The following is a 26,604-nucleotide window of genomic DNA, read 5'->3' on the forward strand; positions in this document are numbered from 1 at the left end:
GCATAACAGCTAAATTCTGAGACACAGTTGATCTCATGGTGAGCGTGTACACAGGAGTCCCACATGTTTCGGAATATAGGTATGAATAATGAATTCCTTCTTCGGGGATGTTTTGAGATAAACTGTTTTGTCTGGTAATAAAACAGCACAAATATCAAAATGAGTATAGGAATAGACAAATATGCAAATGTAAGAACGCAGGACGCAATAGCATGGCATATAGAGATGGCAGGTAATAAAAACAGGTAATACTCACAGTATAACTAACTTTTGTGATTTAGAGTACACATCAGGTTCACAAATCTCTAAGCTGCTCCATCGCACAGTGAAATGCTCTAGATTATGGCTGGGGGGCTGAGTATGCATCCCCACAGTGCAGATAATACAAGGTTGCTCGTGCCACATCAGTTAGAGTATGTTGTGTGGCATGAGTGGGACATGAAGCATCCCTGCCGACAAGGGACACTGGGACACAAGGATCAACCAAAATTTCTTTTTTAGGGAAGTCATAGACAGAACAAACTATATTAAACTACAGTGCCTTGAAAAAGTATTCATACCCCTCTTTAAAAATTTCCACATTTTGTCATGTTACAAACAAAAATATAAATGTATTTTATTGGTATTTTTTGTGATAGACCAACACAAAGTGGCACATAATTGTGAGGTGGAAGGAAGATTATAAATGGTTTTCAAATTCTTTTAAAAATAAATATGTGAATAATGTGGCGTGCATTTGTATTCAACCACCCTGAGTCAATACTTTGTAGAACCCCCTTTCTCTGCAATTACAGCTGAAAGTCTTTTTGGAGATGTCTCTACCAGCTTTGCACATCTAGAGAGTTAAATTTTTGCCCATTCTTCTTTGCAAAATAGCTCAAGCTGTGTCAGATTGAACAGAGAGTGTCTGTGAACACCAATTTTCAAGTCTTGCCACAGATTCTCAATTGGATTTAGGTCTGAACTTTGACTAGGCCATTCTAACACATAAATACGCTTTGATCTAAACCATTCCATTGTAGCTCTGGCTGTATGTTTAGGGTTGTTGTCCTGCCCCCCAGAGCACCTTCTTCCACATGTTTGCTGTATCCCCCACAAGGGTGTTGAAATCCACATAACTTCTCGCAAATTGCAAATTGGACTTCTTAGGGCTTCCTTTCAACAATGGCTTTCTTCTTGTCACTATTCCATAAAGGCCAGATTTGTGGACTGCGCGAATAAGATCCCATACATACTATTACATTTTCTGCAAATTTTTGTCTTCAGATTTACCAAAACCATATAACGTAAGGTCAAACCTTAAGAGTTTCAATTTGTATGCAATCAGGCAGACCCTTGCACTATATTTTACTTTGGTAAATCTGAAGACAAAAATCTGCAGAAAATCTAATAGTGCTTGGGGGTCTAATAGTTGTCCTGTGGACAGATTCTTCCACCTGAGCTGTGGATCTCTGCAGCACCTCCAGAGTTACCATGGGCCTTTCAGCAGCTTCTCTGATTAATGCTCTCCTTGCCCGGCGTGTCAGTTTAGGTGGACAGCCATGTCTTGGTAGGTTTGGAGTTGTACCATACACTTTCCATTTTTGGATGACGGATTGAACAGTGCTCTGTGAGATGTTCAAAGCTTGGGATATTTTTTTATAACCTAACCTTGCTTTAAACTTCTCCACAACTTTATCCCTGACCTGTCTGGTGTGTACCTTGGCCTTCATGATGTTGCTTGTTCACTAAGGTTCTCTAACAAACCTCTGAGGGCTCCACAGAACAGCTGTATTTATACTGAGATTAAATTACACACAGGTGGACTCTATTTAATAATTAGGTTACTTCTGAGGGCAGTTGGTTCTACTACATTTTAGTAAAGGGGGCAGAATACAAATTCATGTCACACTTTTCAGATATTTATTTGTAAAAAAATTGAAAACCATTTACAGTGAAACCTTGGTTTACAAGCATAATTCGTTCCAGAAGCATGCTTGTAATCAAAAGCACTCTTGTATCAAAGCGAATTCCCCCATAGGACATAATGGAAACTCAGATGATTCGTTCCACAACCATTTATTCATATAAAAATGATTACGGCAAAAAAAAAGTGCACTTCAAAATACAGTACTGCACACTAGTAGGAATACTGTACTGTACCTGTACTGTGTTGCAAAAGTTTTAAGGTAAAAAAAAAAAAAAGAACGTGCACAGTGACAATGTTAAGGAGTCTGGTGCTCACCTATTTAAAGCTGGTGTGTATACTGTATGTAGAATAAAGTTGCTGGTGTACACAGCTCTGTATGTGGCCAGAGGTTGGTGCTCATCTATTTAAAGCCGCCTGTATACAGTACTGTATGTTCAGTAAAGCTGCTGGTGTACAGTACAATGCTGTTTGTGGCCACAGGTTCAGCTCAAAGCCCTTCCTAGCATGGGCGTCCGCAGAACTTTTTTCGGGGGGGGGTGACATAATTTTAGGGTCACCAATGCGCCGCCTCTTTTTGACAATGTCATTATCACATTATCATGGTCAGAGACTGCAGACGTAGTACAATCCCTAGGATAAGTAATGGATAATGGCCAACAGGCCCTCTTAACAGACCCAGCGAAGCTACAGCAGTGATCCCTCTGGCTGGATGATCGCTCACTCTGGGTTCCCCCGCGGGCAACTCTGGTCAGTAGTGTAGCATGTCTGTACCCTGGCAGTGGCTCAGTCTTTCTCTCTCTGGCGGTGCTGGGCATGGCTCTCTCTGGTGGCGCTGGGCAGCATGACTTTCTCTGGTGGTGCGGGGCAGTGCAGCTCTCTCTCTGGTGGCGCTGGGCAGCGTAGCTCTCTCTCTGGCTTCTGCCCTGCACACTCCTCGTTCTTTTTCCTGTCGCACTCTCTCCCTCAGCTTTTTTCCAGGCTGCAGTCTCTCAATCTTTCTCGATTGAGCTGTAGCCTCCTCCTTGTGGAAAATGGGGCCACCAATCTTTGGGACTACATGTCCCATGATGCTCTCATCTCATAGTCTCCTTTGATTGGCCTTCAGTTATGGCCAATAGGGAAGGAACGGAGCGGACAGAAAGCTGGGCGAGGAACCTGGTGAGAGCCGTCATCTCTTCTTCCTGACAGGAGAAAGGGGGGGGGGTGACCGGGGGAAACCTGATAGCCAGCAACTCGCCATTCTGTTGTCACAGCGCCGCCGAGTTCTCTGCTGGACTGAGCAGGGAAAAGAGCCCGCAGTCACACTACATGGATAGGGTGGCTTGACAGCACCTTGATGTCACCCCACTGGCGGGTTGCACATGGGTGTGGGCTGCCCACACCCTGATAGCGATGGAACTGTGTTGTATTTAAGATCTGATCCCTGATTCCAAGGGGGGGGCACTTGACCCCCCTTGCCCCTACCTGTGGACGCCCATGCTTCAAAGAGAACTCGGGAACTGTTGGCCATCACTTCCGGGTACGCACGCTCCTGCTGGGAGTGTCTGAGTGTTTCCAGGAAGCGCTGGGAGCCACCATCGCCCGCAAATCTCTGGCCACATACAAAGCTGTACTGTTTGCTGGCCAAATACAAAGCTGTACTGTTTGCTGTACACCAGCGGCTTCACTGTACATATAAACAGCAGCTTTACATGGATGAGCAGCAGACTCCTTCACATTGTGAGTGTAATTCTTTTTCTTTTACATAAAAACAAAATAAAAACAAAAAATAAATAAAAGCTGGTATATCAAGACAGTTCTTGCAGATCAAGGCAAATTTTTGTTTCAATGTTTTTTATTTAAAGTTTTCAGATTTTCCATAATAAAACAGAAGTACAAAATAAGTAAACAGTTTAGTTGTGGTATTTACAACACCACCATCTATTACAAATATAAACTTTCTATAATATGGTACTGACATTTTACTTCCTGAGATATCATTTGTGTTATTATTGCTACATTTATGTCATTCGGGAGGGGTCTATGCCTGGTTTAAATTGACATGTTTAGATATCCGCATTAGGACCCTCCTCTTCTTTTTTTTTTTTTGTCAGACCAATTAGGGATGGCAGGAAGAGGTAATTGTACCCAAAGAGAGGTAGGTTAAGAAAGGAAAGAATAAGGAAAGAGTTTGAGTTTTAAAAATTTAGAACGTGACCCCCATACCCCGATCCCCGCCCCCCGCTGGCCCCTTTATAACTATATAGTTCTGGGATCTCCTGTTAAAGAGGGATTCCACCAAAAAAAAAAATATTAAAAGCCAGCAGCTATAAATACTACAGCTGCTGACTTTTAATAAATGGACACTCACCTGTCCCGGGTTCCAGCGACGCTCGGCCCTCGGCTGCCGCCACCATTCTAGGTGAGGGAATCAGGAAGTGAAGCGAATCGGCTTCACTTCCCGGTTCCCTACTGCGCATGCGCGAGTCTCGCAGCGCAATAGGAATTCTCCGCGCTGTCACTGGGACCCGTGTGTGTCCCAGTAGACAGCGTGGCAGGACAGGAAATGGCGTAGACTCCCACGGGAGTCTATGCCCGGAAGTGGGTGTAAATACCTGTCTTTGACAGGTATCTCCACCCCCCTCCCCCCTGAAAGGTGCCAATTGTGTCACCGGAGGGGGGGAGGGATCCGATCAGCAGAGGTTCGACTTTAGGGTGGAACCCCGCTTTAAGTCCCGGGTCCAAGGGCTCCATATTTTTTCGAACTGTTGCATTTTATCATGTAAGATCGCAGTCATTCGTTTGTTAAGCATGAGAGTCCAAACTCCAAGAGAGTTTAAATTTGAGCTGATCGAATGGCACCACTGCCGATTTCCATGATTTAGCTATTGTAATTTTCTCTGCTGTAAATATAAACGTTATAAGACGCCTTCGAGATTTTGAAGCTGAATCTATCTCGGCACCTAGCAGTGCCTGTTTTGGGGATTTAATTAAGTTTACCTGGGTGAGGGTGTAAATAAAATTGTACACCCTAATCCAGTAGCGTCTCACCTTAGGGCACTGCCACCATATGTGGTATATCATCCCCAGTTGTCCGCAGCCGCAAAAGCATCTAGGGGATGCCTCAGGTATAAAGGTCGCCAGTCTTGCGGGGATCATATACCATCTCATTAAGACTTTGTAATTTGCTTCTATTAGTGAAGTATTTATGATGGATCTAGTTAGCCCCTGGGCTATTTTGTGCAACTCGTCCAGCCCAATACTCTCCTGGAGGTCTGCCTCCCATCTCTTCATATATTCCAACTTTTCAGTACAATTCATGAGGACTGTGTATAGTTCAGAGATATGGCCTCTGATCTTATCATCTTGTGTTCAGAAATATTCCTTAAGGCAGATTTAAAAAAAAAAAGTTGTTCGTCTTTCAGAACGCTTGTAAAACGCGTTACTCGTAAACCAGGGTTTCACTGTATAATTTTCATTCCACTTCACAATTATGTGCCACTTTGTGTTGGTCTAGCACATAAAATCCCAATAAAATACATTTATGTTTTTGGTTGTAACATGACAAAATGTGGAAAATAACAAGGGGTATTAATACTTTTTCAAGGCACTGTACATACATTCAAAACAAAAATATTGGCTGGGATTGGACTTGGAAAATTCACCTGAAGTTTAAATTGACTTTGGCCTCATTCACATCATGGGTTGTATTAATATTCTGTTGCGTTTAGATGCACTGCATTAAGAATGTTCATTCATTTTGAATAGGCTGGCAGCACACCCTAACGCATGGAAAAACAGACATGACCCTTTTTTTTTTAACGCAGTGCACTACAGTGCATGGCAGATACTGACTCCTCGCCTGTTCCCTCAGCTGTGAGAAAAGACTGGGATTATGTGAGATGATGCCTTTGATTGGCTTCCTCTACCAAAACAGCCAGTCAAAGTCTCCACCTCACACAGATCTGGTTCTTTGCCATGGATGACTAAACAAAAGTAATGCCACTGGTTCAGAGGTAGGTGTCTGGAAGGCATTTTTCCAATAGCAGCCTCAAGGCGCCTGATTCAAGAGAACCATATCAAAATAGCTGATATATGACACAGCCAAGATTCCCATTAGCTTAGGTTAACAGCTCAGTGACTCAGTGATAGCCTCCAGCATCAGATCCACTCCTTGGCTGTAAGAGATAACAGCTTTCCTGCCGGTATCCCTTTAAAAATAATTAATGGTGATGAGCAGTTTTAATAGGATAATCAGCTTGTGGCATAGAGGGAAACTTCAAGGTCTGCACACCTGCTAATTCCATCAAAAGCACAAATAGCAGAAAAAAGATTCCACCGAGGCTACTGCTTTTTGATCTAGGTTTTAATAGTCAAACCGAAGCTTATAGCTGATACTGCAATAAACCACAAATGTGCCAGCAAAGCAAAATATTATTATGTATGTAAGGGGAAACTGCTCCTGTTAAAAAATAACCTTAAAATCCAGACAAATGAGGATCAGTGGACACTAGAATATGGTCTGACATGATATGGGGTTGGTGCTGTCTGAGCTGTCCCATATAGCTGCATCTCTTACCATGTCATGGGGCATCTTATAAGCAGAAGGGTTTCCTTCACTGTATGTGTGTGTGTATATGTATGTATGTATGTGTGTATATATATATATGTATAATATATATATATATATACACAGTATCTCACAAAAGGGAGTACACCCCTCACATTTTTGTAAATATTTTATTCTATCTTTTCATGTGACAACACTGAAGAAATGACAATTTGCTACAATGTAAAGTAGTGAGTGTACAGCTTGTATAACATTGTAAATGTTTTGTCCCCTCAAAATAACTCAACACAAAGCCATTAATGTCTAAACTGCTGGCAAAAAAGTGAGTACACCCCTAAGTGAAAATGTCCAAACTCGGCCCAAAGTGTCAATATTTTGTGTGGCCACCATTATTTTCCAGCACTGCCTTAAACCTCTTGGGCATGGAGTTCACCAGAGCTTCACAGGTTGCCACTGGAGTCCTCTTCCACTCCTCCATGACGACACCACGGAGCTAGTGGATGTTAGAGACCTTGTGCTCCTCCACCTTCCATTTGAGGATGCCCCACAGATGTTCAATAGGATTTAGGTCTGGAGACATGCTTGGCCAGTCTATCATCTTTACCCTCAGCTTCTTTAGCAAGGCAGTGGTCATCTTGGAGGTGTGTTTGGGTTGTTATCATTTTGGAATACTGCCTGTGGCCCAGTCTCCGAAGGGAGGGGATCATGCTCTGCTTCAGTATGTCACATAAATATTGCCATTCATAGTTCCCTCAATGAACTGTAGCTCTCCAGTGTCAGCAGCACTCATGTAGCCCAAGACCATGACACTCCCACCACTATGCTTGACTGTAGGCAAGACACATTTGTCTTTGTACTCCTCACCTATTTGCCGCCACACACGCTTGACATGATCTGAACCAAATAGGTTTATCTTCCTCTCATCAGACCACAGGACATGGTTCCAGTAATCCATGTCCTTAGTCTGCTTGTCTTCAGCGTTTGCGTCTTTCTTGAGCATCATCTTTAGAAGAAGAAGCTTCCTTCTGGGACGACAGCCATACAGAACAATTTGATGCAGTGTGCGGCATATGGTCTGAGCACTGACAGGCTGACCCCCCCCCCCCTTCAACTTCTGCAGCAATGCTGGCAGCACTCATACGTCTATTTCCAAAAGACAACCTCTGCATATGACTTGGAGCACATGCACTTAACTTCTTTGGTTGACCATGGTGAGGCCTGTTCTGAGTGGAACCTGTCCTGTTAAACTGCTGTATGGTCTTGGCTACCATGCTGAAGCTCAGTTTCAGGGTCTTGGCAATCATCTTATAGCCTAGGCTATCTTTATGTAAAGCAACAATTCTTTTTTTCAGATACTCAGCGAATTCTTTGCCATAAGGTTCCGTATTGAGCTTCCAGTGACCAGTATGAGATAGTGAGAGTGATAACACCAAATTTAACACACCTGCTCCCCATTCACACCTGAGACATTGTAACACCAACGAGTCACATAACACCGGGGAGGAAAAATGGCTAATTGGGTCCAATTTGGACATTTTCACTTAGGGGTGTACTTACTTTTGTTGCTAGTTGTTTAGACATTAATGCCTGTGTGTTGAGTTATTTTGAGGGGGCAGCAAATTTACACTGTTATACAAGCTGTACACTCACTACTTTACATTGCGGCAAAGTGTAATTTTTTTCAATGTTATCACATAAAAAGATATAATAAAATATTTACAAAAATGTGAGGGGTGTACTCACTTTTGTGAGACACTGTATAAATAGCCACTAATTACTGTATAAATGTCACTGGCAGGGAAGGGGTTAACACTAGAAGGCAATCAAGGGGTTAAATGTGTTCCCTCATTGTGTGTTCTAACTGTGGGGGGATGGGACTAACTGGGGGAGGAGATCGATTGGTTTTCCTATATACTAGGAACACACAATCTGTCTCCTCTCCCCTGATAGGACTTGGATTTGTGTGTTTACATGCACAGATCCTTGTTCCTGCTCTGTCACGAGCAATCGCAGGTGCCTGGCTGACATCGCATCCACTGGGCAACTTTGGTACAATCACCTTTTTAAAAAAAAACTTTGGTACAATTAGCCTGCCAATACATGGTTTGAATCTTGGCCTTCTTCTGAACCTGCCTAGATTCGAACCATCTATGGCCGACCTTACTCCCTTGACAGCTGGTGCTCTCCTCCACTCCCAGATTGTGGACAGGCCCTTGGGGTCCCTAGAGGAGATTAAGTTCGCATTGTGCTCTATACAAGTATTTCATTCATTCATTCATTCATTCATTCATGTATATTGCAGGCCTGCTGGTACTGCATTGTACAAGATGATGTTAGCAAGGGGATGGTCGGACAACTGACAAAGGGCAGCAGCTTCATGGAATCAGTCATCTGATGGGGAGGAAGCCTGCAGTAGCAAGGCATAGAATTAGAACTGTTGTGTCATATCCCTAATCTGTAGAATAATCTGAGAATTATATAATTAAAGTGTATCTAAAGCCAAAATATTTCTTTTGTTTTGAATAGAGAAGGAAAGGGTTAAGACGCCCAAGATTTTTTTTTGCTGTCAGTATCCCCACAATTTCTTTATTTTCTGTTTTTCAGACACAGCAAGTGAGAGAAAATGAGAAGTTAGGGGAAATTCTCTCATTTTAGATCTCAGGTGTCCCTATGAAATTTATTTTCTATTCCTGCGTTGCTGACAACTGTAATATTTTGGATATCTCATGACTGTCTATGCTGAAGACAACAGTCGAAGGAGCAAAGCAGACAGCAATATAAACGAGACAGGGGTTTTAACATTTCCTTCATCTGTGCACAACTAAATAGGTTTTGGCTTTATCTAAGAAAATTGAGTACTGTCCGTGATACTCGGACAGTACTCAATTTTCTCTGTCACAATTGCACTAATACGGCTACAATCACATTAGGCTTTATCTAAAAAATCCAAATCTAAATATTTGTAGACTGACCATATTTGTAGACTGACCACTGGAGAAACTGTATTTAAATTAGTTTCTTTCTATCTGCTTAACCACCTTCAGACCGGACCATTTTGCTGGTAAATGACCAGAGGTCTTTTTACAATTTGGCACTGCGCTGCTTTAACTGGTAATTGCGCGGTCATGCAATGTTGTACCCAAACAAAATTTGCGTCCTTAACTTCCCATAAATAGAGCTTTCTTTTGATGGTATTTGATTGCCTCTGCGATTTTTATTTTTTGCGATATAAACGTAAAAAGACCGCAAATTTTGAAAAAAAATGATATTTTCTACTTTTTGTTATTAGAAAAATCCAATAAACTCAATTTTAGTCATACATTTAGGCCAAAATGTATTCAGCCACATGTCTTTGGTAAAAAAAAAGTCAATAATTGTATATTTATTGGTTTGCGCAAAAGTTGTCACATCTACAAACTAAGGTACGTTTTCTGGAATTTACGCAGCTTTTAGTTTACGACTGCCTATCTCATTTCTTGAGGTGATAAAATGGCAGGGCAGTACAAAACCCCCCCAAATGACCCCATTTTGGAAAGTAGATACCCTAAGGAAATTGATAAGTGGCATGTTGAGCCCATTGAATATTTTATTTTTTTGCCTCAAGCGATTGAATAATGACAAAAAAAAAATATATTTTTTTTTTACACAAAGTTGTCACTAAATGATATATTGCTCACACATGCTATGGGCATATGTGAAATGACACCCCAAAATAAATTCTGCTGCTTCTCCTGAGTACGGGGATACCACATATGTGGGACTTTTTGGGAGCCTAGCCGCGTACGGGGCCCCGAAAACCAAGCACCGCCTTCAGGCTTTCTAAGGGCGTAAATTTTTGCTTTCACTTCTCACTACCTATTACAGTTTTGAAGGCCATAAAATGCCAAGATGGCACAAAACCCCCACAAATGACCCCATTTTAGAAAGTAGACACCCCAAGCTATTTGCTGAGAGGCATTTTGAGTCCATGGAATATTTTATATTTTGCCACAAGTTGCGGGAAAATTACAAACTTTTTTTTTTTTTTTTTTCACAAAGTTGTCACTAAATGATATATTGCTCACGCATGCCATGGGCATATGTGAAATGACACCCCAAAATAAATTCTGCTGCTTCTCCTGGGTACGGGGATACCACATATGTGGGACTTTTTGGGAGCCTAGCCGCGTACGGGGCCCCGAAAACCAAGCACCGCCTTCAGGCTTTCTAAGGGCGTTACAGTTTTGAAGGCCATAAAATGCCAAGATGGCACAAACCCCCCCCAAATGACCCCATTTTGGAAAGTAGACACCCCTAAATTTAGGGGTACACTAGTGAGACTAGGTAATAAATGGCGGGTGCCCTGAAACTATAAAAAAAATAACTAACCAACCAGCGTCACCTGTAACAGTTATATGTTGATCACTGGTGAAAGGGTTAACTAGGGGGCAATCAGGGGGCTTTATGCGGTAGTATATGGGGGTCCCTGGCGCTATAAAAAGCTGCGGCGAACCTAAATACCTCCCTGCCTAACTAGCGTCACCTGTGACACTAATACAGTGATCAGAAAAACGATCGCTTATTAGGCTGGGTTCACACTGGAGCGATGCGGGAACGCCACGAATGCGCGGCGGGTTCCCGCATCACATGCCTCCCGGCGGCAGTTCACACTGCCCTATGCGAACTGCTGGGAGTGTCAGTGAAATGTTAATGACACCCCCAGATCAGTTCGCATATCGCAGTGCGATCTGCAAACTCGGATCGCATGGTGTGAACACCCATGCGATCCGATTCTGCTACGGACCAAAAAAAGGGTCCCGTGCGAGTTTGCGGCGGGTGCGGCGGGTGCGACACGAATTCAGCCATACTATCTGTATGGCTGAACTCGAATCGCACAGAGATCGGATGTGATTTGCACTGCAGTGCGGTGCGAATCACATCCGTTCTCATAAACCGCTGCAATGTGAACCCAGCCTTAGTGACACTGGCGACGGGGGGTGATCACGGGGTTAAACCTTTATTGGGGGGGTTAGGGGGGTACCTTAGAACTAAAGGGGGCTAACCCTAACTGCCCTAACAGTTATTACAGTCACAAATGACACCCGCCGGGTGATCAGGGGGTTAAACCTTTATTAGGTAATAAATGGCGGGTGCCCTGAAACTATAAAAAAATAACTAACCAACCAGCGTCACCTGTAACAGTTATATGGTGATCACTGGTGAAAGGGTTAACTAGGGGGCAATCAGGGGGCTTTATGCGGTAGTATATGGGGGTCCCTGGCGCTATAAAAAGCTGCGGCGAACCTAAATACCTACCTGCCTAACTAGCGTCACCTGTGACACTAATACAGCGATCAGAAAAACTATCGCTTATTAGGCTGGGTTCACACTGGAGCGATGCGGGAACGCCATGAATCCGCGGCGGGTTCCCGCATCGCATGCCTCCCGGCGGCAGTTCACACTGCCCTATGCGAACTGCTGGGAGTGTCAGTGAAATGTTAATGACACCCCCAGATCAGTTCGCATATCGCAGTGCGATCTGCAAACTCGGATCGCATGGTGTGAACACCCATGCGATCCGATTCTGCTGCGGGCCAAAAAAAGGGACCCGTGCGAATTTGCGGCGGGTGCGACACGAATTCAGCCATACTATCTGTATGGCTGAACTCGAATCGCACAGAGATCGGATGTGATTTGCACTGCAGTGCGGTGCGAATCACAATCGTTCTCATAAACCGCTGCAATGTGAACCCAGCCTTAGTGACACTGGCGACGGGGGGTGATCACGGGGTTAAACCTTTATTGGGGGGGTTAGGGGGGCACATTAGAACTAAAGGGGGCTAACCCTAACTGCCCTAACAGTTACTACAGTCACAAATGACACCAATGCAAAAAAAAAGCAATTGGTGTCACTGTGACTGGGGGGGCAGGGGTAATTGGGGGGTGATCGGGGGGTAAAGGGGGGGTGTGAGTGTGCCTGGCATGTTCTACTGTATGTGGGGTGTGTTGGTGCAACTCACCGAACCTCTCTCCTCGGTGCCGGAACGAAAACTACCGACACGGAGGAGAGAATACATCACTTCCTCTCCTGTGTTTACATTACAGGAGAGGAAGTGATGTCACCGGACATTTTCATTCGCCGGGAGCGATCGCGAGGGGGTGGCCATGAATGAATGGCCGTCCCCTCATCCGGGATCGCTCCCGAACGAATACCGACCGCCGCAGGCACCGGGCGGGGGCCCGATCGGGCCCCCGACCGGCGGGCAGGCAAGGACGTACATGTAAGCCCTTATGCCTGCCCGTGCCATTCTGCCGACGTACATCGGCGTGCGGCGGTCGGCAAGTGGTTAAAGTGGTTGTAAACCCATGGGTGAAAAAAAAAAAAAAAAAGCAACCTGCAAGGCAAAGGCATAATGAGCTAGTATGCATAGCATACTAGCTCATTATGAATAACTTACCTGAGAACGAAGTCCCTGAAGCGGTTCTCCGTCTTCATGTCCGCAGCTGCCATGGATCCCGGAGTGACTTCCGTGTCTCGCTGCTCCGGCGCTGTGATTCACCGGAGCAGCGATGACGTCACTCCCGCGCATGCGCATGGGAGCCGACACTCGTGGCATATCGCCGCGATCTGCGGACTACCTAGTGCGCCTGCACGGCGATGTCTACGACGCATGCGCCGTAGGCAGCGGTGGCTGTGTTTTTATAAATATCTCCTTAACCGTATAGGCTTAGGAGATATTTCTTGGACCTACAGGTAAGCCTTAATCTAGGCTTACCTGTAGGTTAAAGTGGTTTGTAAGGGTTTACAACCACTTTAAAGCTTCATTTTGGAACTGGAAAATCTCTAGCACTTCCTTTTAGTGTTGGAGCTTGTGTGCTCTCCTCCACTTTATAACATTTCTATTGGTCAAGGAGGCAGCCCATCATCTGCTGGCCATACTGTACATTATACAATTTAGTTTCTCAATTTCCTTCAGAGTTACCTTCAACTGTGTAGTGCAAGGACCTGCCTGGCTGCATACAAATTGAAAGTGTTTAGGTTTGACCTCATATTATATGGTTTTGGTAAAGCTAAAAAAAAAATTGCACAAGAAAATCGTTTAATGTATGGCTAGCCATTGTGATGGGCCAATAGAAATGTGGGAACAGAGAAACTTTAAGGATACTCTGTCCACACTTTCCTGTTGGCTCATCACTATGCTGCCTTCTTGACCAGTAGGAAGATGTGTGCGACAGAAGGGAGCAGACAGGTTCAGACACTAAAAAGAAATGCCTGAGCTTTACCAGTTCAGAATGTCTGACTTTTGGCCTTATCACAAATAATGAAAGCAGAAATGTGCACCTCCAGCTGCCAAAGCTTTATACCTAACAGATTTATATCAACAACTGTCGAGAGAATATGCACTCCTAATGATTAATTTGTGAACTTCTGCATCTAATTGCTTGAGCTCCTGCACCCATACACCCTTCTTAGACCATAACAGATATTACAATTCTGCTATTGTCTTATTGGTTAGGCCATAAATTGTCATTACTTACACTACTAAAGTAATACTGTATTCTGCTTTGTTCACTGTTTAGACAGATTACTCTGGGCCCCCATTGCTTTTGGGCCCTATAGCAGTCTTGTGGTCTGCTAAGTCTATAGTTACACCAGTACTAATATAGTGATTTGCACTAGAGAGGGGCCGTTAAATTTGTTTAAGACAGTATAGGCATTATGGGAAATCAAATATGTAGAAATGTGAAATAACACAAAAATTGCAACATTTTATATTGCAATGACTCCAATGGTGTACTTACTGAAAAGAGAGACAAATTCCTTTGTTTCCACCAAAATATAAGCAATCTATTTACAGGACTGAGAAAAGCCTCAAGGTATAGCTTGCCGCCCATGTGCACTCTGCAGGAGAACAGTTCCATTAAATCATTCTTTTCCATCACAACCAGAGAGAAGAAATCTCACCTATCTGCTGACGATGAGGCCATAATTATTATTACTGCATTAAAGGAAGCCAATCTGCCCAAATTTTTGGCTGAAGATGTTCCACTCTTTGAAAGCATCATGGCTGACCTGTTTCCGGGAGTCGTTTTTGAAAAAGCAAATACCAAGAGATTAGAGGTAGTGAATTGAGACATTCATTTATGAATAGTAAAACTCTTTCTATTGCTGCTGCCATACACAACTGCACATAAATGGTAAAAATGCTTTGTTAAAGGGTACTTTAGTGAAGAAAAAATATAGTGAGTAAAAAAAAAGAATATCGCATATACCATTGCTATACAAGCCATATTGTAATTTCATGTTATACAAAAGTACCTTTCTTTTTCAAACTGTAGCCACTGTAATTCTCTAAAAAGTCAATGCAGTTTGGCTCTTGGAGGTGTTTCATACACAGCTGGTGTACAGAATGCCTCCAGAAATGTCAGTTCCTGCTTGTGCAAAGAACTCTGCATTAAGATACAAATCCGGTATAAGGCATCCTCTGCAACAAAAACATAATTTTTGGTGTGATACTCCCAAAGGGTTAATCACATCTAAAGGCATACAGGCACTGTGGCTTTTCTCATCAGAGCACTCCAAGTACACTAGCTGATTAAAATTATTAATCGCTCCCATTTAGAACCAGTTTTAAGGACAAACCGTTTTTACTTTAGTGCAACAATATCTAGTAATCTGTAACAAAACATATTAAAATCCGTGCAATATACATTGATCACCCAGAGGAGAGTTTTTTCTTTAAAAAAATTGAATTATTCTTTAAAGCCCAACACAGGAAAAAATATTTTTGTGTAATTTGGTAGCATAACATTAAGTGAAGAACAAGACACAAATTAGGATGACAATTACTTTTTCACAGATTTTGCCAGATTTTCAATCCATGTAATCCATGTAAACAAAATATGTTAGCATTTTGCACTTGTGCAGTAAATGCAAATGTCATCCAACATCATTGTTGGGGCCTGGAAAATGATCTAAATTCCTCCTTTGCAACTTTGCATCAACAAATCCGAGTCAACACAGTCATCTATTGCTGGCTGCAATCAGCCAGCAACAGACCCGTATAGCAGGGATCTAATGCAGCATGGAGATGCTGGACAGAGCTGCAACAGCTCTGTCCCAGCCCCCATACTAAGAGGAAGTGCCATGAAGTCACTACATTCCCATTGTAATTAATTATTTTCCATCACAATCACAGAGAAGAAATATTGCCTATTTGTTGACAATGAGGCACCATTTTTTTTTTTACTGCCTAAAAGAAAGCTAATCTTCACAAATTTTTTGCTGAAAATATTTCACTTTGTGAAAGCAACATAGCTGACCTGCTAATGTTTACATGGATCTGCTATAAACACTCTGTGCAGTGATGTGCAGCAAGATCTAGGAGCTGACCATTTCAGCTCCTGAACCCGGTGCTAGATGCTGGCTGTCACTGACAGCCAATGGTTTCAGCCTGAACATCAGCCGGAACCCGCCAGAGCTAGCAATTCCCAGTATTGTTTTAAAACAGTGCTAGGACAAATAGCGCTGTGTTGGAGCAAATACTTGGGACTCAAGAATCAGCTACATATATTACAGGCACATCAAAGCAAAAGGTGTCCAATGTGCTGAAAGCAGTTTGTTTTCTTTAGAAAGCCATCACAAGCTGAGTAAAGAAGCCTGTCCTCTGCCAGCATGCTACAGGGAATGACTCTTGCTCTGTGTAATAGCAGTGGTTTCTCTGCAGAGGTTTGACACAACCTGTTGAGTCAGAGCTCTGCTAATCAGCCCATGTGCATGCAATAGTGCTTGACTGGCTCAGTCAGAGTGTGGCTGCGCTGGAGATTAGTTCAGGCTGATAACAAAATAAGTTCAAGTATTTGCACTAGTTGCATTTAAAACATTAAGTTAAAGTGTTATTTCAGTCTGTATGTGCAGTAAAGCATGCTTTTTATACTCACTGTGGAACCTAAGGGGTTAATCCCAGTGACAGCCCATCCATTGAGGGCACACGGGCACCGCTTCCCCTATCCATGCTCCTGCCCCTAATATCCATGCATCTGGCAGGATGCCGGGGACATGAATTACAATATTGGGGTTTTTTTTTTGAAGCACTGAATAGAGTCAGAGGCTGTAATAGCCTTCAAAATAGTGTGGGCTCGGAGAGCAGAGAGTGCACTCACAGCCCAAATATGTGTGTTAGAATAGCGAACTCACTGGATTGTCCCTAGGGGACAACCTGACAGTCTACCTCCTTCATCTCAGTCTTCTTTTCAAAAGGAACTACAGCTGCTCTCTGTTGATTAATTTACTTAATGCAGCCAGAGCCTGTATACCTGCCAAATGGAAGGATATAACTCCTCTACAGTGGGGCAATTGGTTGCAGTAGTAAATGATATAATGAGATAATTAAAATGGAAGACCTTACTTTGTCCCTTAGCAACAAAGGGAAAGGTATCATAAGACCTGTTCTATTGGGTACAGTTTAAATTCTTAGCTAGGTATAAGGAGGCCTATCCCAAGTATAGGCCTAACCCAAAAAGTTGAGTTCCGTGGAAGTAGCCCAAAAGATCAGCCCAAATGATTATGTAATTTCATCTATTTAGGTAATAGTGAGAGAGTCTCTTTAAAAGCCCCCTGTTCTCCATGCTTTCCCCTCTTTTCTCTTGAACTGTTGCAACTGCTGCAAAATTTCCAATGCTTTGGATTATGGAGGAACACTTGCCCTACAATCATGATGCAGTATTTAGGCCTGAGTAGCTTATTACAGGGCCAAATACTGTCGCTAAGGGATGAGGGATGTAATCAAACTTGCATGTGCTCTATTGCCCTCTGACCTGGAGCTTAGGAAGGAACAGAGTGATGCAAAGGTAAGTGTAAGTGGATTGCGGTAAACTTTAAACAGATCCTGTCACTTGTTACTGAATAGGTAAAGTCACAGAGGCTATTTTAAGCGATACAAAAAGTCCCAAAAAATTGCTGGCAAAGAAAAAGATATAATACTTTCTACTTCAGTGGATGGTGCAGCAGATATTCAGATTTTTAGAGCACTGCTGGCTGAGTAATCTTCAGCAGAAGACGCCTTCTGGAGAATCAGGTACCTGGTTGTTCCCACCAGCCTCTACATCACTACAGGGATGTATCCCTTTAAGAACAATATTTACAAAGCAAATTCTTTTTGGTATTTTTAGTCTTAATTTTGTCATTTATCTTACACATGCATCTGTTTTATTTATTACACCTGCGAGGGACTCAGCGCATTTAAAACCTGATTTTACAGCAGTTATTTTTGTCTGATTGTTTAAGCAGTTTTGCCATTTTATCTCTAATTGGTTCCCCTGCCTCATTAACAGACGTTAGCTGTACCCGGCACAATGGGCTAAGCATTTATTAAAAATATTTTTCTATGCATTTTCTGCCGTATGAAGCACTGTGTCTGTGTTTTTTTGTTTTGTTTTAGAAAGCAATATCTTTGGCAACAAATGAATTAGGCCTTCAGCCCTGGGAGAGCCAGACAGAGAAGGTCATCCAGTTCTATAATCAGATTCTGGTGAGTGCCTTAGCTTGGTGGATAATGTATAATACTGTAATATAATAAAATGTAGTTCAGTGCAATGCAACAAAACTTAAGGGGCCAGTCTACCCAAAAGTGATATTCCCATTATTAGAAATCAGATGCCTGTTTCTTCTCTAACTAGGGCATTCTATTGGTCAGGTCTCTGTGCTGAGTTACTCAGGTCTACACACCTACTATGCCCATTATGAGGGGTTCCCACCATCACTGTTGGATTTTTAAGAGGTATTTTATATTACTGGCTAATGTGTGAGGAGTCACATCTGCTGAGCACTTTCTGAGGCTGGGTTCACACTTAATATGGATGTGGCTCAAAGCAGGGGTCCAGTGCATCCCTGTTCTCTGTTTCAGGGACGAATCGGGCCCGACTTTTTGCCTGAATTTGGACCTGAAACAAAGGACCCCTGTGCAAACCATTGCTTGCCCCCCCCCCCCACCGCGGGGATGAGAAAACCAGCTCCATTGAGAGCCAGACACACTCTCCTAATAGTGAATTGGATACAGGGAAACCACATCCAATTCGCACTAGTGTGAACCCAGCCTGAATGACCATATACATTGGGAACTGGCCACTGTGAATTTATGCAGATTTCCTGGTAACTAGCCACTGAGGGGTTAAGGGCTTGTTCACACTTGACTCAATTTATAATGCTTAAAAAAGCTCCCATAGTGTTAGTATGGGCCTTAGACTGCCATTTTACAAGCATTAATGACGAGTTACAAATGCTCCCCAAATGCCCTATGGGCAGTTTTGAAGCGTTTGATGAGCATTAAGGCACATTAAAACGGCTCCACAAATGACTATTTTTTTACAGGAAAAAAACTAATCTTAATGCCCCGCAACTACACTGCAACTGCCTGCCAGAGCGTGTGTGTAGCGTTACAATAGACTTGAATGGGAGGCGTTTAAAGGCTTCAAACACCTCCTGACTCGACATGAGGCTTCAATTTTGAAGCAATGCATGCTGTTTCATGTTTTATTAGTGGAAACAGCACTATATGCTGTCCATTGTATCATTTGCATGGGCGTTTTTTAATGCCTGTCAAATGTCTGCTATTAATGTGTGTGAACGATACTGACCACTGCTGGGTGGTGGTAACTGATGGGTTAAGACACTTATGCTAAGGAGTGACTATTGTAGGTTTATCTCACTGAGGCGTTAATGTACATACACTTGAGACTGGCCACTGAGGAGTCCCTTGGAATCGTGCGCTAGGGACTCGCAAATGAGGTTTGAATGCACATATGCTGGGACTAGCACTTGAGTGGTTCAGCACACATACGCCGGGAACTGTAGATGGAGTGGTAAGGCACATATCCCGGAGATAGGTACTAAGGGGTAAATGCATATACCCTGTTGGCTTGTTACTGAGGGTTAATTGTTTTGAAGGTGACAGGCTCAACTGGTTGTGGCAGCAGTAAACCTTGCATAACAGTGTCACCCAGGAGCAGTCCAAGCGGGTCTATATTGCTGTAAATGCAAGTGAGCTTTGTAGAGTAAGTCCATAGTATAAAAAACAAAACATCAACTCATTCGAACTACTATATCAGTTCCTGACTAATAGGTGCTACCTAATGGGTTCCCCAAAATGCATTAGGTTTTAGCATTCTGTCAGTAGTCAGCCTTTTCACCCACCAGCACAGAGAGCTAGAATCCCACAAATATAAAGGCCTGTGCACAGCTGTCCAACTAGTAAAGCCTGGCTAATAGATAAAGTGGATCTAGGGATAGAGGTTTTTCCCCATATATAAAACTCTACAAAGTCTACAAGCTCCAGGACCTAGTTATAAAAAGTCCATGGGCTCCAGAGCCCAGGATTACAAGCCTACAGACTTCAAGACCCAGAACTGAACTTAAGGATGAAGTCCAGCCAAAGCTCATTTGGCTGGACTTCTCCTATGGATCACATGAGTGCAATATGTTTTGCACTCCTGTGACCCGTTTTCAGCAGAGAATGATCTGAAGTCCGCTCTCTGCTGACATCACAGAAATCTGTCCTGGTACCAAGTAGTTTCGACAATGGGAGTCTGGATCCACCAGGTGCCTGGACTGATACCCGTCTCAGCCTCTCAGCGTGCTGCTGAGAGACTGGGCGGACCACTCCCCGCTCCTCCACAGCTCAACGCTCCAGTGAGCGAGGAGGGGGCAGAGCAGAGAGCTGCTGATTGACAGTCAGCAGCTCTCTGCTCAGGGAGATGTCTAGAACCAAGTGTTCGATCGCTCGGTTCTCAGTGCATTGGACCGATGCTGCATCTACCTAGGTAATTGGGGGGGGGGGGGGGGGGATCCTTTACTTCTCTTTTAATAAGATCTAAAAAATTAACAGGTTTGTTTTCTCTATATCAAATACAAATTCTGGAGCCCTTCACTATGTATTTCAGAGAAATCAAGGTGATACTTACTGTATACCGTCCACAATCCTGCCAACCAGCACCTCACAATGTGTGAAGGCTAGCTAATTATCAGTTCAGAAGGGGGCATCTCACTTCTAGCACGGATACTGGGAATATAGGTGTGTGTGTGCTATGGGCAAAATTGGGAGTTTGTGATATGGGCAAAAGACCATGGTGTGTGTTGGGGGTGGGAGCTCACTGGTGGGTCATGTTCTGTTCAGCTAAATTCAGCATTGGAGGCGGAATTACCCGTTGATAAAGTAGAAATGTCACTTAGTCTTTAACACTATATAACATATAGGAATATAGGCATATAGAAATGTAAAGTGGTTGAAAAGGCATTTTTTTCACTAAAATAAGTTCTACTTACCTGCTCTGGGCAACGATATTGCACAAAGCAGTCCCTTGCTTTTTTCTTTTTTTTTTATTGGTGGTCCCCCACCAGTGCTGTCCACTCATTTCTCCAGAGTGCACTCATACCAAGCCATGTGCTATTGAATCACCCATGCAGAGGCGTTCCCGAGCCAAGCTGTGTTAGTTACATTGTTACATAGTAGGCAAGGTTGAAAAAAGACTTTAGTCCATCAAGTCCTACGTATGTGTGTCAGTATTACATTGTATGTCCCTGTATGTTGTGGTCTTTCAGGTGCATATCTAATAGTTTTCGAAATTATCGATGCTCCCTGCTGTAACCACCACCTGTGGAAGGGAATTCCACATCCTTACTGCTCTTACAGTAAAAAAAACCTCTACGCAGTTTAAGGTTAAACCTCTTTTCTTCAAATTTTTCTGAATGGCCACTTGTCTTATTAAATTCCCTTTCACATAAAAGTTTTATCCCTATTGTGGGGTCACCGGTATGGTATTTGTACATTGAAATCATATCCCCTCTCAACCGTCTTTTCTCCAGAGAGAATAAGTTCAGTGCTCGTAACCTTTCCTCATAACTAATGTCCTCCAGTCCCTTTATTCGTTTTCTTGCCCTTCTCTGGACTCTCTTCAGTTCCAGCACATCCTTCCTGAGGACTGGTGCCAACTTGGAACTGGACTGCATTCTCCAGGTGCGGCCGGACCAGAGCCTTGTAGAGTGGGAAAATTATCATTCTATCTCTGAAGTTAATACCCTTTTTAATGCATGTCAATATTCTGTTTGCTTTGCTTGTAGCAGCTTGGCATTGCATGCCATTGCTGAGCCTGTCATCTACTAGGACCTCACTTTCCACACCGAACGATACCTAGTACTTCCCATTTATCACTACCCTCTGAACTTGCCCCTGTAGTCATTTTTTAATCCATGTACTCACCCTTTGGTCCATGCCAACTGACTACTTTGTACAGTAAACGTTTATGGGGAACTGTATCAAATGCTTTTGCAAAATCCAGATATACCATGTCTACGGGCCTTCCTTTATCTAGCTGGCAGCTCCTCATAGAAGGTGAATAGATTAGTTTGTCAAGAAAGATTCTTCATGAATCCATGCTGATTACTGCTAATGATACCATTGTCATTACTTAACTCTTGCATATAGTCCCTTATCACCCCCTCCAAGAGCTTGCATACAATTGATGTTAGGCTAACTGGTCTGTAATTCCCAAGAATGTATCTTGGCCCTTTTTTAAATATTGGTGCTACATTGGCTTTTCTCCAATTAGCTGGTACCATTCCAGTCAGTAGACTGTTCGTAAAAATTAGGAGCAATGGTCTGGCAATTACTTGACCGAGTTCCTTAAGGTCCATAAAAACACACAACACAGCTCGGCCACACCCCACTGCTCCCTCCTCACAGGATTTAACAGACAGCAGCAGGAGCCTTTTGGCTCCCACAGCTCCCAGTGTAGTCTATAAAAGCAAGAAGAGGGGAGAGAAGAGCTGCAGCTGGTCAAAGCACTGAATAAATGGAGGACTTAGGAAAGTGTTTGGGGGCAGGAGTGGGCTAGGACAGGTAGGGGATTGTTTTTTACCTTAATGTAGGGAATGCAGTAAGGTTACAAATGGTTTAATTTTAAAATCACTTTAATTCCGGTGTAAATAACATTAATTGCAGTGTGCATTTTCTTTTTTTTTTCAGGCTCGTCATGGCGTGATGCTGGTTGGTCCCACTGGGGGAGGAAAGACAACTGTACGAAGAATTTTGGAAAAAGTATTGGTTCACTTACCATCAAGTTCAAAAGAAGGACCTACTCTAGGAGTAATTTTTATTATTTTCTTGTTGTACTTTTCTTGTTCAACAAATTATTTTATCATGTAAAGTGTAAATGCAACATACAGTATTCTGACTTCAGAGAACTTTATTCCATTGCCACACCTGGTCTCGTTAGTCTCAGCATTTTTTTATGGCAGTTTCCACTTATTAAACCTACTGAATGAAGCCCTAAATGGTCATCATACTGTAATTGTTGGGGATGTTTGTTTAACCACTTCAGCCCGGAAGGCTTTACTCACTTCCTGACCAGGCCATTTTTTGCGATATGGCACTGCATCGCTTTAGCTGACAATTACGCGGTCGTGCACCACTGCACCAAATTTAAATTGGTGTACTTTTTTTCCCACAAATAGAGCTTTCTTTTGGTGGTATTTGATCACTTCTGCGGTTTTTATTTTTTGCGTACTAAAAAAGAAAAGACTGTCAATTTTGAAAAAACAATATTTTCTACTTTCTGCTATAATACATATCCCAATTTTTTTTTTAAAAACTACTTTCTCCATCAATTTAGGCCAATATGTATTCTGCTACATATTTTTGGTTAAAAAAAATCCCAATAAGCGTATATTGATTGGTTTGCGCAAAAGTTATAGTGTCTACAAACTACAAGATAGATTTAGGGACTTTTATTTTATTTATTTTACTGGTAATGGCAGAAATCTGCAATTTTTAGCAGGACTGGGACATTGTGGCAGACAAAACTGACCCTAAGTGACACTTTTTGGGGACCAATGCCATTATTACAGTGATCAGAGCTAAAAAAAAAAAAAATGCACTGATCCCCGTATAAATGACACTGGCAGGGAAGGGGTTAACACTAGGGGCGATCAAGGGGTTAAATGTGTTCCCTGGGAGGTGTTTCTAACTGTGGGGGGAGTGGATTTACTGGAGGAAGAGAGAGATTGTGATTCAGCTTAACTGAAACCCGATCTTTCACTTTTCCTCCCTGACAGATCAGCGGTGCTTTGTTTACATCAGCACACCGCTGCTCCGTGTCTCTCCTGAATGATCGGTGGGTTGCAGCGGCCATCGTGGCTGCTGGACCCACTGATTGGCTCCCTCTGTGTCCAATCACAGCGGAAGTGGCGCTCCAATGGGGCACATGCACCCCTTAAACCGCGTGCACAAAATCACGTACAGGTAAAATGTATATAAATGTATGTGGGAGGTCCGGAAGTGGTTAAAGTACATTTCCACCCAAAACTTATTTTTTTAAGCTTTGGACAGCGTGGGAAGGGATAGAAATTCTGTCTGTTCTGTCTGTTTTTTTCTGCTGTTTCCATAATAGGGGAAATTTCCCCCCATTTCCTGAAAGGTTGCAGGACCTGGGAGTAAGAAAGTTTGCCTAATGGAGTTTCGATCCTAATATGGCTGGCTTTAAGTTAAAAAAAAAAAATTGTTGGAGGTTTACTTCAAAGCATACAGTATGTAAAGCCCAGACCTGTTTTTATAGTGTTGGAATGGTTAGGATCTATGTCATGGCTTTTTTCAGTGTCAGAGAAACTTCCCTTCACTTCCTGACTATAAAACATAGCAGGATGTAAGAAGAGATATCTTCCAAGGTGAATTGACATCCTCTACTACTGTAGATGGTTGTTACCAGAATAGGTTTTACAATTGGAAAATTTTCCCTTTATTCCTTTTCTTGTGATAAGTCAACAGTTTTGTATTTTCCATCATATTCTGTTCTGGAGACCACAGTCACCAGGACATATAGAGAGGATGAATCTCTACAGCGGGAACATAGACACCAGTAAAACCTGCTGAAAGTTCTAAAGACACAAAAGCTTTGCGCAGTCCAAGGAGCAAATCAGTTGTGCTTCAGTGTAAGGGCAGCCATACACGGTGCAAATAATTGCAAGAGAATCCGACAGGCTAGTTGTATCGATCAATCAACTTGGTACATTCAGCCTGCCCATTAAAGTGAGAGTTCCGCCATTTTTTTTTTAAAGCCAGCAGCTACAAATACTGCAGCTGCTGACTTTTAAAATATGGACACTTACCCGTCCAGCGCGCCCGTGATGTCGGCTCTCGGGTGCTGCCGCCGCCATTCTGGGTATGGGAATCAGGAAGCTTCCCTTCCCGGGTATCCTACTGTGCATGCGTGAGTCATGCTGCGCTAGAAGGACAGTCCCTGCTGTCACTGGGATCCGTGTGTTTCCCAGTAGACTGCGGGGGGCCCGCAGGAAGTGGCGTAAATACCCGCAGATTCTGCGGATATCTATGCCCGGAAGTGGGTGCAGATACATGTATTATACAGGTATCTATACCCCCTCCCCCCTGAAAGGTGCCAATTGTGGCACCGGAGGGGGGGAGGGTTCCAATGAGTGGAAGTTCCACTTTAGGGTGGAACTCCGCTTTAAGGGTTTGAATCTCAGTCTAAGGAACATGATGATAGGTAGAGAAATAGGGCTCCCAGAGAGATAAGATGATCAGTTTACTGATTCTTCCTCCACTGCCAAGTCACAGGTTAGGTAAGTGTTAGTGAACTGCAGCAAAGAAAAATCAGGTCTCCTCCTGCCAGACAGAGCTGTGCTGCTTGGCAGAGCTGTGTAAATATTAGGACTGAATAGACAGAAGTACAAATCCTTTGGCAAGTAAAACAGCTTCTTTATACAGTATGTATTTCGTCAGTGTATTTACCTGTTTGCTTGAAGTTTAACTTTAAAGTATATTTGCTGTGTACTAACACAACTGTATATTTTCTATACCTTTAAAAACACTGTGAAGAAGGGAAAGGTGGACACTTTCATCATCAACCCCAAATGTGTGACCCTTGGAGAACTCTATGGAGAAATTAACCCCAATACCATGGACTGGTCGGATGGTCTCCTGGCTCATGCTGTTCGCACCTTTACGCAGCAGTCATCTAAAGAAGAAGAAGCCAATGCTGCTGATTCTCCTCATCATGTATGTATGATACTGTCACCTTCTAATCCTCATCACTATATATAAAGACCAGTTACTAACCTTCTAAAGGTTGTGCAGTGGTTTAGCATTACTAACTTGAAGTAAGATTTTTTAAAGAATAAGTTTGATTGAATTTTTCCACACAACACACGCAAAATGCATAGTTGGGACCGGGGTGCAGACTTCCCCATCGAGGGTTAGATCATTATATATAATGTAAAAGCATTACCATGAGGGAGGCATACAAAAAGCAGTGTTGCTAATATGACAGAGTGAATCAATTAACTGGAATTCTACATATGGTTGGGGGGCACCTCTGCGCCCACTGCGCCCAGACAGTGTGCATCACACAAAGAGGGAGCGATAGAGGACAGAAATGGAGGAGGGTGAAGATCTAGCGGGGAGAGTCCCACCGTATGATTTGCAGCTGGCAACAAACAAATCGGAGAAAGGGTCTGAAACAGGAAAAGTCTGAGAATTCGATCCAAGTGCTCAATGTTGCAGCAACAAAGTTCTGAAGTTCTGATCATGTAAGCAGGTTGTTATCCCCTCCATTCTCATGATACAATTGAGGTCATCATCCCATTCCCTAATCAGTGGGGCAGAGATCTAGGCCCTATCCACAGAAAAGAGAAAACATAATCTCGAAGTAGGGTTTTAATGGGATCACTTAAAACTGACATTCAATCTTCTTATATTTTGCCCTCCCTGGCTTTTTCTTTCCTGCTCAACATTCTGAAAAGGTAAAAACTTTCTGTTTTCTACACACACCTTATTTTAGACACAGCGGTGTCATCACTGGGTATTTGTGCTTCTCTATGTAATGCAGGCAGATCATGGCTGGTGAGAGGGGCCAGGAGGGTGCTGTACATAGCTTACTAAAAACATCACAGCGTCACTGCCTCTGTTCTTCTCTAAAGGGACCTTAGTCCATATGCAAGCAATGGGCTGGCTCTTGGGAAGAGTTATGCAAATACCGAAATGTCTTGATGGTTGGATGTAAGTCTGGAGGAGTGGGCATTGCTTGGCAGTCTGCATATGCATGCAGACCCCCTATGTCAGGGGCCAGCAACCTTTTTCCACTTAAGGGCCGGATTTAATGT

The 26,604-nt window shown here is 43.1% G+C and overlaps 1 protein-coding gene across 1 annotated transcript in view; it reads left to right on the plus strand.

Annotated features, from left to right (window-relative positions):
- Window positions 1-26,604, plus strand: part of DNAH14 (dynein axonemal heavy chain 14) — a 418,175-nt gene that overhangs the window by 210,420 nt on the left and 181,151 nt on the right. The window contains exons 35-38 of the mRNA XM_077485830.1: window positions 14,388-14,559; window positions 17,879-17,968; window positions 22,457-22,576; window positions 25,322-25,501. Of these exons, the coding sequence (XP_077341956.1) occupies window positions 14,388-14,559; window positions 17,879-17,968; window positions 22,457-22,576; window positions 25,322-25,501 (562 nt within the window). The remainder of the gene's footprint in view (window positions 1-14,387; window positions 14,560-17,878; window positions 17,969-22,456; window positions 22,577-25,321; window positions 25,502-26,604) is intronic.

This window comes from Lithobates pipiens, unplaced genomic scaffold (assembly GCF_037356315.1).
Source record: "Lithobates pipiens isolate NorthernLeopardFrog02 unplaced genomic scaffold, aLitPip1_a1.2 Scaffold_18, whole genome shotgun sequence".
Taxonomy (NCBI): Eukaryota; Metazoa; Chordata; class Amphibia; order Anura; family Ranidae; genus Lithobates; species Lithobates pipiens.